Source organism: Aquarana catesbeiana, linkage group LG01 (genome assembly GCF_042186555.1).
Source record: "Aquarana catesbeiana isolate 2022-GZ linkage group LG01, ASM4218655v1, whole genome shotgun sequence".
NCBI classification, from domain to species: Eukaryota; Metazoa; Chordata; class Amphibia; order Anura; family Ranidae; genus Aquarana; species Aquarana catesbeiana.
In genome coordinates, this window is record NC_133324.1 from 731,072,705 (window position 1) to 731,084,757 (window position 12,053).

The 12,053-nt window shown below is 39.8% G+C and overlaps 1 protein-coding gene across 1 annotated transcript; it reads left to right on the forward strand.

Annotated features, from left to right (window-relative positions):
- Positions 1 to 6,226: 6,226 nt before the first annotated feature.
- Positions 6,227 to 9,714, forward strand: POU4F2 (POU class 4 homeobox 2). The gene is made up of 2 exons (XM_073604649.1): positions 6,227 to 7,750; positions 8,099 to 9,714. The coding sequence occupies exons 1-2, from the start codon at positions 7,508 to 7,510 to the stop codon at positions 9,032 to 9,034; spliced, it is 1,179 nt and encodes a 392-aa protein (XP_073460750.1). The 5' UTR covers positions 6,227 to 7,507; the 3' UTR covers positions 9,035 to 9,714.
- The last annotated feature ends 2,339 nt before the right edge of the window (positions 9,715 to 12,053 follow it).

Genomic DNA, 12,053 nt, shown 5'->3' on the forward strand with positions numbered 1-12,053 from the left:
CAGCTCACTAACTGGGACTTCCAAATAGGAAGACCACATAAGGAATAAAAGAAAATGACAGTTATTATTTTAAGGATATTTCGGTGAAAATTGGAGGCTTTTTGGAAAAATGTTGCCCTTTCAGTGTAATGCACTTTAGTTGGGGGTGTGTGAAATTAAGGTTGTCTCTAGGGCTGCTGTGGCATTTAAATATTGCTGCTGTTAACTGTCCTGGACCCATTTCTTCTCAGAAAGAAAAAACAGACAGAAAAAAAAAAAAAAAAACCATTGTATTAACTACTATAGAAACTATTTTAAGTGACAACACACAAATAATATTCAAATACCCAAAATAAAAAGGTATAAAATACAAATACAAAAGACATTCATGAAATAAAAAATAAAAAAACTACATACACACTGTTAGATTTTCTGCAGATTTTTGTCCTTGGATTTACCAAAACCATATAATATGAGGTCAAATCTTAAGAGTTTCAATTTGTATGCAATCAGGCAGGCCCCTGCAATACATGGTTTTGGTAAATCTGGACAAAAACCTGCAGAAAATCTAATAGTGTGTATGGGGCTTAGGCTTACTGTACACGGGACTTTTTTACAACCTCTCCTGAACGATTTAACTATTTAACTAGACAGATAGTAACTGACGTTTAAAACTTCCATTTTGCCACATGCTGCCTTTACGTTTAGAAGCGTTCAGAAAAAAAAATTTAAAAAAAAAAAAAAAATATATATATATATATATATATATATATATATATATATATTTTTTTTTTTTTCAAATAGCCACAAATGAAACATGCCTGTAAATAAAATGCGGCTACGTGCTAAATACCATGTTTAGACACGTTTAACCACGTTTAGAAGCGCTTGGCGCTAAAAATGCCTGTAAACTCAGCTTCTGAACGCATTTTTTGGCATTCCAAAAAATGCCTCTAAACTTAACCGCCTAGAAACTACTGTAAACGACCCTGTGTACATGTACTGACAAGATAACACAGAGGAGAGTTCAGGGGCAGCTGAAAAAAACACCCAACTGCTCCTAAATGTCTGTTTAGCAGCAGCAGTGTACATGAGGCCTTAGGCTCCATGCACACTGGGCTTAAAAAAACATCTGTTCTCTTGGGAGTAAAAAAAATGCTCATGAGAGGCAGGAAAAAAAAAACCCTTCTGGTTTGCGTTTCTGATTGGAGCTTGGCGTAAGAAAGAATTTAAAACTCTCCTAAGCTTGTCTAAACTTTGTACAAAAAGACACAATGCACACTGGCGTAAAAAAATGTTGCTTCTATAATTTTGTGTTCTGCCTGTAGAAGCAACTCAATGTTATTCTATGTGTACATTGGGACATTTACTGGCATATTTTAAGATCAATGTTTAGAGGCAGGAAAAAAAACCCCTTCTGATTCACGTTTCTGATTGGAGCTTACTGGCAGAAAAAACGTGAAACTCTCCTAAACTCGTCTAAACGTTGTACAAAAAATGCTCTATATGAGCGTTTTTTACTCCAAAGAGAACAGACATTTCTTTTTAAGCCCAGTGTGCATGGAGCCAAAATGCTCTATTTATGAGTGTTTTTTTACTCCCGAGAGAACAGACGTTTTTTTAAGCCCAGTGTGCATGTTGCCTATAGAGCATTTTTTGTACAAAGTTTAGATGAGTTTAGGAGAGTTTTTTGTTTTTTCTGCCAGTGAGCTCCAAACAGAAATGTGAACCAGAAGGTTTTTTTTTTTCTGCCTCTAACTTTGAGCTCAAAATATCCCTCCTAACATCCTAATTTGTATGGACACAATGGGGGTTATTTGCAAAAGGCAAATCCACTTTGCACTACAAGTGCACCTGGAAGTGCAGTCGCTGTAGATCCAAGGGGGACACGCAAGGAGATTAAAAAAAACAGCATTTTAGCTTGCACATGATTGGATGATTAAATCAGCAGATCTTCCCCTAAGATTTACAGCGACTGCACTTCCAAGTACACTTGCAGTGCAAAGTGGATTTGCCTTTCGTAAATAACCCCCATGGGATAACATTGAGCTGTTTCTACAGGCAGAACACAAAACTCCTGTAGAAGCAGCATTTTTTAAGCCCAGTGTGCATGGAGCCTTACATTAACTACTATAGAACATATTTAAAGTGACATCACACAAATAATATTCAAATACCCAAAATAAAAAGGTATAAAATACAAATGCAAAAGACATTCATGAAACAATCTAAACTACTCTAACCCTAACCCCACCCAAAAAAATACCCTCTAAATAAAGAAAATAAATCAAAGCATTAGAACTTGAATATTTCTATTACATTTTGCCCAAGCAGCTCAATATGGAAAAGTTATTGGGGTTGAGTGCAAAATTTGGTGCAGCTGTGCATAGGTACCCATCCGCTTCCAGTTTTTTTTTTTTTTTTGTCAAAGCTTAATTGAACAAGCTAAAGTTAGAAGCTGATTGGCTACCATGCACAGCTGCACCAGAGTTTGCACTCTCCAGTTTTAGTATATCAACCCCATTGGGTCCTCTTTGGTGACATTTTACCAATGGTGAAATCAGTTTTGTTGGAATCCCCCTTTACTCCTAGATTCTCAAATAAAGAAATCCCATCAGGTAAGGCAAGCTTCTGCTAAGTCCATAGGGCATCAAAGACGTTCTGTTAAATAACTAATACTCCTATGGGAATTCAATGGGTTCTTTGTAAATACAAGCCTGCTTTGCTCTTCCTAATACAAAGAGTAGGGATGTGGATACAAACCATAGATGAACGAGCTGCACATTGTATGAAGCTGATCCAACCCAGGGAAATGAGCTGACAATGTACCTTTATGGCTCAGCTCATCACAACACACCAACTAAAGTTAAGTCAATTATTTCAGCAGTTTGCAGGATTTCATGAATTTATTATAGCGCCGTATTTACCGCACAGACTAGTGACAAGAGTTTAGCATTTTGGAGATCTGTTGTCACTTGCTATTAAGATCAAGATTAATGCAAATTGACGATAAGCGTTTCCCAATTCTCCCATGCGACAGAATACATTAAAACATCTCAGCAAGTAATTAAGCTCTGGGAAAAAAAAAGTAACGTGCATTTTGTTGTTTTCTGGAAATAAGCAGGACAGAAATCAGATGACAGCATTTGAGGATTCAGATGATTGAGGCATGACATCATCTCATGTGGGCTCTGTATGAGCGATCATTAGCCCGATCTATCGCTTCCCTTATGAACGATTCCCAGCTATCAGCGGCTTGTGATGTGTATTAGCAGTGCTCGTCACAGTGCCTGCAGCATTAACATTGATTTATTAAGAAAAAAAAAAGACTTTTTAATGTTCACTTTGTACAGTGAATGCTGGTGAGGTTGTGTTCACATTAAATACCCAATTATATTAGCAAATAGACTTAAAAATTCTTTGCAAATGTTTGAGTAGTAAAGTCATCACAGGTTCGCCTTATTTACGAACATACACAATGCTAAGAGAGCAACCTCACTCCTTTAGTAATTGAACCCCTTTAGCAGCCTAAAGGCAGATTCACATTTCTTTTCTGAACTTTGAAGTATAATGCTGGCCATACATTGTACAGTTTTCTTGTACAGTTTTTCTTTTGATTTACCAGGACCATATATATAATATGAGGTCAAACATAGCCGAATAAGGAGCCAACTTCAGCATCATAGGTCAAACCTAAATTTTTCCAATTTGTGTGCAAGGCAGGCCCTTGCACTACATAGTTGCAGGTAAATATAAAGGAAATTGAATAAGAAAATTGTATAATGTATGGCCAGCTTAGGATGTCTTCTAAAGACACCCAATCTCTAATCTAATAGGGTGAAGGATTGAAATAAATTGTCTAATTAGATAATACACTGTGGTGGCCATACACTCTTCAATAAACTATAGTTTTTTTTCCCAATCAATCTCTCCCAATAGGAATAATCGATCAATAATGTACAACCTTTTCGATCAATATGCCACACATAAGAAATTGGACTTTTGTCGGTACGATTGCAAATGATCGATTGTATTTCTGTTTTCACCATACAATCTCATATTCTGCTTAATTGAAATATAATCAAATTTATGACCAAAGCATCTCAGTGCTGCCCATCAATGCAAAACAATCAATAATATTCTGCCCTGGCCTATTCACTAATCAAATCTGATCTAAATGGAGTCTAATGTTGGCCATACATGCTTCGATAAGTGATCGATTGCATTTCCAATGGATCTCCCCCCAATAAGTATAATTAATCTATAGAATACAACCCATTCAGTCGATATGCCACACACCAGGAATTGGATTTCGATCAATAGTTTGAAGATATGATTGCAAGTTATCCACTGCAACCTCTGATTTCACCATGCAATCTAATAATCTAATTGATTGAAATATGATCAAATCCATGACCAAAACATTTTAGTGCTGCCCATCAATGCAAAAAATCAATAATATTCTGCCCTGGCTTATTCACTTAGTTTGATCGAATCCAATCTAAACCATACATGCTTCGATAAGTGATCAATTATCTTTTGCAATTGATCTCTCCTGGTATAATTAATTTACAGTGTACAACTCATTCATATGCCACACACCAGGAATTGGCTTTCGATCAATAGTTCGAAAGACACGATTGCAAGTTATCGATCGCGCCTCTGAATTCACCATGCAATCGAATAATCTGACTGATTGAAATATGATCAAATTCATGAATTCAGGGCTGCCAATCGATGCAAAATGATCAATAATTTTCTACCCTGGCTGATCGTCTCTGTTCGATCAAATCAGATCTAAATCGATCAGAAGGGAAGTTATATTGTTGTAAAGCGCTGCGCAAACTGTTGGCGCAATATAAATCCTGTATAATAATAATAATAATAATACCTATTCAATTGTTTTGATCGAATTGCACATCAATTGGATAATAAAATCGACGCGTGTATGGCCACCATTAGACATATGTATGTTTTTTATTTATAAATTTAAAAAAAAAGTTAATTATAAACAAATTTTAAGTGACAGCAGTAGCAGAATAATTGGTGATTTTATTGTCTGAAAAACATCATGAAACACTTGGAGTTTGCATATATGCTTATGATTACCAACTAAAATAGATGTCATTAAAATACAGAAACACAGTGCTGATCTTACCTGTATAGAGTTGGGAAAGTACATCAACTAGACAAACAACTCTAGAGGATCCATCAGTGCAAGGATCCTTCCTCTACATCTTTCAGGTCCATCCAGTCCTGGTGCTGAAGATACATCACCCAGCCACAAATGAGCCTCCAGCTCTTATGGAAAGCACATAGAGAGATGCTGCCTTTCCTCCCCACTATACTCTGAGTCCTATGCAATATTCTGTGTGTGCTCAGCAAAGCAGATTTATTACAGTCACACTAAATACTGCGCATTATATAATAATTACAGCAGAGAATGTCCCTTGAAGAGAAGGCAAATTACACAAACCTTGTTAATTAGAACATAATTTCAAGTTCCAACCATTATCACTGACAATGCAGTCTAATTAACACGACTGTGTTAATCTGCTTCTTACAAGAGCACAGAGGGGTTTTATCAACTTAAAGAGTTCCTGTATGATGGACTAGGCTGGCAGTGATTAATAAAAGATCCTGAGTGCTGACATGGAATTTATGGCACAGGCAGTGTATTACAGACTCGAGTGTCTCTCATTTTCCAGCACTATTATGAAAACTAATAAATTCGTCAAAGCGAATTAAGCATACAAATCAGATGAGGCATAACAGATTACATATTGAAGTGCTGTGTCTCCCCAGCCTAAATGAAATTTCAATCTAATAATTCCTTCCTGGCCCGGCCATAATTTGCTTAGAGATGTTGTTGGAGGTGGTGCACAGCGCTATTCGCACCATAATTAAATGATCCTCAAGCTCTTAACTTTGATTTATTTCATTGCGACGAGGTGGCGACAGTGAAGGCTACACAATGCAATTTGGGGATTTCCTTAAACAACAACAACAAAAAAAAATCAATTTTTCTGGTACGATTAAAATAGTAATGACGCCCATCTATAAATTAGGGGTGCTGAATTAACTGTAAGTGGGGGGTTAAGGCAGGAGCTGTCACTGGTGACCCATTCATGGGGTCATCTTGTCCTTTGTGATCACTGGAATTACTGCACTGGATTCCTTGTGATGTTAAATGCATGATCTAAAAATAGCAAACTGAAAGGATGTGTGGGGGGGGGGGGGCTAATAAAAAAAAGATATATTTTTCTGGTACGATTTAAATAGAAAAGACGCCCATCTATAAATAAGAGAGGCTGAAATAACTCTAAGTGGGGGGCTAAGGCAGGAGCTGCCACTGGTGACCCATTCAAGGGGTCATCTTGTACTTTGTGATCACTGGAATTGCTGCACTGGATTCCTTGTGACGTTAAAAGCATGATCTAAAAATAGCAAATTGGAAAGATGTGGGGGGGCTAAAAAAAAAAAAAGATCAGGTGTGAGCAGCTATTTAAAGACAGGAGTATGGAGTGAGTGCTCATGCGCCCAGTGCTGGCCTTCCCATCGTGTTAAGACTTCATATGTGACCCCAGGCTGTAGAAATCAGGCAGGGGACCATGACATTAGTCACCAAGAAGTGTGTGTTGCTAAAAGGAGGACATTCCTAGCCCCCCCCCCCCCCCTCTTTTTGTGATAGGACTGAGCACAAATACATGAAAATATTCTACAGAAGTCTGATTGAGAACATAGGATGAAAAAGGTAATAGGGGAGAGAAAACAATGACAAGGGGTGGAGAACATACAAATCTATTGTGAGACACACAGAGACTCTACAGTGTCTATCCATCACACACACACACACACACACACATACACACACACAAGGCTATCCAATCACAGATGAGCTCTGAAGCCATAGAAGAGAGAGGCTGGATGTGCTTGGAATCCAATCCACACTGATACCTCCTCCACTCACAGACTACCTGGCAGGCCAAGGTGTACAGCTGGAGCAGCATCGGTGCAGCACAAGAGAAGACCAGGCTCCTGGGAGGCATAGGGACAAGCTTAGGTTAGGGAAACCCATGGCACCCATAGATGCACACTGGACTTAAAGGAGACAAGGCACAACCTGTGAGGACACCAGCTGGCCTGGGACACATGGCTGCTGCAGTCCTAGGCTTCTAGGAGGTTAGGAAGAAGAGCTCCCTCCATGGCCACAGATTCCGTAATCAAACATTGACAACAGGAGTGAGAGAGCCCCTGGATGGGAGGAGTAAGGGAAGGAAAAAATCTTAGAAGATCTTGTATTTACTCTCTAGGGGGGAGGAGGGGGATAGGCAAAGGCACGCTACTCCTAGGGACAGAGACAAAACTGGGGGAGCAGGAGAGGACAGGAGCAAGGAAGGGAAGCTGCTGACAGCTCTGGGGCTCCATAACCGTGGCATATTGGAAGAAGCCAGCTCAACCTGTCCGTTATCCAGAGGGTATCTGGACCCCCAGCAGCCCTTTGGTCCAGAACCCCCCCTCAGCCATCATGATGATGATGTCTCTGAACAGCAAGCAGCACTTCAGCATGGTTCACAGCAGCCTGCAGGATGAGGCCAAATATTCTGCCCTTCACTCCTCTTCCCCACACTCGTCCTCCTCGGCCACCAGCTCTCCAAGCATCAGCAGTGTGAGAAGCAGCGCCGGGGGAGGAGGAGGAGGAGGTAGCGCCAACAGCAGCAGTAGCAGCAGCTCGGAGGCGATGAGAAGAGCCTGTCTCCCAACCCCACCGGTATGTACTCTGCATAATCACCGCTCTAAGGCACATCTTGACAGCCCCCTTTATCTGCTTGATGTTTTTTTCATGTCTGCACAGCAAATCACCCAACACATCCAATGTTTCCCCCCCTTCCCTCTCTCTCCCTCTCTCTTTTGCCTCAACTTATGTATTCAGTCGGTCTTGCCTTTCATATTAATTTTTATGACCTGGGATGTTGCATGTATCTTGTGTAGTGTGTGCCTAGGCGTGTGTTCTGCCTTTCTTCCCCTCTCTGTAGCAGGGTTTTTTAACATTCTGGAAAAGTTTTAATCGCTGAATTCCCAGCAGACAGTAATGTGTGCTTTCTATTTGACATTGCAGAGCAATATATTTGGAGGTCTGGATGAGAGTTTGCTGGCCCGTGCTGAAGCTTTGGCAGCTGTGGATATAGTGTCTCAGTGCAAGAGCCAACACCACCACCACCACCACACTCCCCACCACAGCCCCTACAAGCCGGACGCTACCTACCACACCATGAACACCATCCCCTGCACATCTGCCTCTTCTTCCTCCTCAGTGCCCATCTCCCACCCTTCTGGGGTGGCCGGCTCCCATCACCACCACCACCACCACCATCACCACCACCAGCCCCTGGAAGGAGAACTTCTAGACCACATCACCCCAGGACTGACACTAGGGGCCATTACAGGACCTGATGGCTCGGTGGTGTCCACTCCAGCTCACCCACACATGTCCAGCATGAACCCCATGCACCAGGCGGCGCTCAGCATGGCACATGCCCATGGGCTACCCTCCCACATGGGGTGCATGAGCGACGTGGACGCCGATCCCAGGGACTTGGAAGCCTTTGCTGAGAGGTTCAAGCAGAGGAGGATCAAGCTCGGGGTGACCCAGGCGGACGTAGGATCTGCCCTTGCCAACCTCAAGATCCCTGGGGTAGGTTCCCTCAGCCAGAGCACCATCTGCCGCTTCGAGTCCCTCACCTTATCCCACAACAACATGATCGCCCTCAAACCCATACTGCAAGCCTGGCTGGAAGAGGCTGAGAAGTCTCACCGGGAGAAGCTCACCAAGCCCGAACTCTTCAACGGCGCCGAGAAGAAGCGTAAACGGACGTCCATCGCCGCCCCCGAGAAGCGCTCATTGGAAGCCTACTTCGCTATCCAGCCTCGTCCTTCCTCTGAGAAGATTGCCGCCATCGCCGAGAAACTGGACCTCAAAAAGAATGTGGTCCGAGTCTGGTTCTGCAATCAGAGGCAAAAACAGAAACGGATGAAATACTCAGCTGGAATATAGACTTTGCTTGGGATTTGACTGCAATTTTCTATAAAAAACAAAACAAAACAAAAAACAAACAAAAGAACAGATTTTAATGTTTTTAAATATATAAATAGATATATGTCTAATATGTAAAAAAAGGGGGGCTCACTTTTTTGCCATCGTAATGCCCCCCACGTCTTTGTCAAGAACAATAAACTCTTGGTGAATCCAGATCAGTTTTAAAGGATCAGGACTACACAAGTAAGAAATGTTTTATTCTTTGCCCCCCCTTTAAATGACAAATATTTTTAAGGATCACGAGAATAAGTGACTGTTGAGAAAATGCTGGGGACTTGATTGTTCCAAGGGCGCTGACAGCCATGCCATTCTCTTGCAGCGTCTCCTTCAGATGTTACATAGAAATATATATACACACATATTATATTTTTAACGTGATAAGTATATTTGTTCCTGTTGTGATGCTGGCTTTCGATCTGATCGCCCCGATGTGTCACTTTTGCTTCTTTCTTTTCTTTTCTTTTTTTTTTTTTTACAATCAAAATACTTACTAGCAGAAGTTCAATGGGTTTATTATTCTGTGTTGTTTTAAATAGCAAGTACCTTTTTGCTCCTGTTTTAAAAAAATGAGGTTCACTAATGTGTTTCCCAAAGTTTGAACACACATCGTTGTTTAATAAACAGAGGTGACAAAGTTCCACGATTCGATCCATTACCCATACATATAAAAAAAACATCTGTACATTTCCATAGACAGATCTCTCCATAGCTGGTGACAATAATGACCGCTAAGGCTCCATGCACACTGGCGTAAAAAACGTTGCTTCTACAGGAGTTTTGTGTTCTGCCTGTAGAAGCAACTCGGTGTTATCCTCTTTGTCCATACACATTAGGACGTTTACAGGCATATTTTGAGATAAAAATTTAGAGGCAGGAAAAAAACCCTTCTCATTTGTGTTCCTGATTGGAGCTCACTGGTGTACAAAAACATAAAACTCTCCTAAACTCGTCTAAACGTTGTACAAAAAAATGCTCTATATGAGCGTTTTTTACTCCAAAGAGAACAGTCGTTTTTTTTTTTAAGCCCAGTGTGGATGGAGCCTAATAGGCACAAAGCTTTGTCTGGCTCCTATATGAGGACCTTGATCCTGGAATGAAGCTAGATGGCCTTACATATTTAATGGGCATCCCTAGACACAACTCTGGCAGCCATAGAGCCTCTTATCCTCTTGTCATGGAAGTACTGGTCTGCCTAATTCTGCCCCCCCCCCCAACCATTATTGGGGGGCTACACCTATCCACACACTCCAAGTATCCATAGTGTAAATAGTGAACTTACTCACACACCAACACATCTATAAATATGTTCTGACAGGTTTTTTGCTGTATTGCTGTTCTGAGATTATTTCAGGTCTTCTGTCCTGTAAAAAAGGTTGGTTTTAGTTGTTTTGCTAATAGACGTTTTTATTTTATTTATTATGGTAATGTATTAAGTTATTCCAAATGTTGTGGAAAAAAAAGTCTTTCATTAAAATACAAGGTTTTGACAGCTGCTTGGCAAATAGTTCTTTCTTGAGTTTGTATAAAAATATATTTTTTAACAGTTGTAATGTACCAGGGATTTATTTACTAAAGAAATAATTAGCGTGCCCAAAATTGGAGAAATTTACATTTTCTTAAACTTACCCAAGATTGGAGAAATGTGCATTTTTTATAAACTCACCCAAATTAAAGAAATGTGCATTTCTTAAACTTACTCAAGTTTGGAGAAATGTGCATTTTCTTAAAACTTACTCAGATTTGGAGAAATGTGCATTTTCTTAAATTTGCTCAAATTGAAGAAATGTAAATTTTCTTAAACGTACGTAAATTTGGAGAAATATACATTTTCTTAAACTTACCCAAAATTGGAGAAATGTGCATTTTTTATAAACTCACCCAAATTAAAGAAATGTGCATTTTCTTAAACTTACTCAAGTTTGGAGAAATATACATTTTCTTAAACTTACCTAAATTGGAGAAATGTAAATTTTCTTAAACTTCCCTCAATAAATTTTCTGTGTGAGATGAAAGCTAGGTTTCTTTATTAAGTGAGTTGACTAGTATGGACAGATATGTATTGCATTTAAAAAAAATGTAAAAAACGCCACATTGTAGACAGTTTGATTCCCTTTTGAAACAAATATGCGATTGTATTTTTAAAGTCGATACTATAGTTGCTTTCAAATACTAGATGTAATGTGAAATGTCATTACTTAGTCAAAATACTGTAAATAACTAATTGCTGGATCGATAGGCTGTTTTATTCCAAAGAATGTGAATCCTACTGATGGTGATGGTGGGGTCCCAGGTGTATTAAACAGTCCCCAAGCTGAAAGTTTAATCGCACTATTTTATTGACTGGTGTTTGAGACCCCCACTGACCTATTTTCCATCACTGGGGGCTTATTCCCTGCATACAGCCCACTGTACTCCTATAATAAAATTATACAAGCTATTCCAGAATTCCAAGAGAGCTATATTGTAGACATATCGATCTCCCTATCACTTGTGGTCAGGTCACTAGTGGAACTTATCAGTGCATTACGATGGTGATGTCAGTTCACTGCACTGGTTGCTGAATTAGATTTACCATAATAATAATAAAAAGAAGAAAAAGCACATAGTAAAACATTTGCCTGTAGAGGAAGTCAGTCTCTTGGGTGATCTGCTATACGACAGCCTTACAGCAACGAAATTGTTTGTCAGAACTAATTTGCAAGGAAGGTGCTGTGGAAAAATCTTAACATGATTTCGTTATCTTAAGTCATACTGTGTATGATAGTAAATTAGAAATATAAAAAAAAAAAGATTTTTTTTTGTAATTGCTCAGTGAGCGTTTTAATTACTAAATATTCTGTTATAACTAAATGAATTGGTTAACTTTAGTTTGACAGATGATCTAGGGAAGTATAGGCATGGCAATGGGCTGGAGCAGGGAGCCGATGGCTGTTCAGCACCAAGGACAGCTCCGTACTTTTCTATAGCTGCCCAGTGG

Bases quoted from the DNA above. Each gene is read 5' to 3' on its own strand.
- POU4F2 (XM_073604649.1), top strand. From the start codon at position 7,508: ATGATGATGATGTCTCTGAACAGCAAGCAGCACTTCAGCATGGTTCAC. The intron at 7,751-8,098 runs GTATGTACTCTG...TTGACATTGCAG, and splicing joins CCTGTCTCCCAACCCCACCG to AGCAATATATTTGGAGGTCT.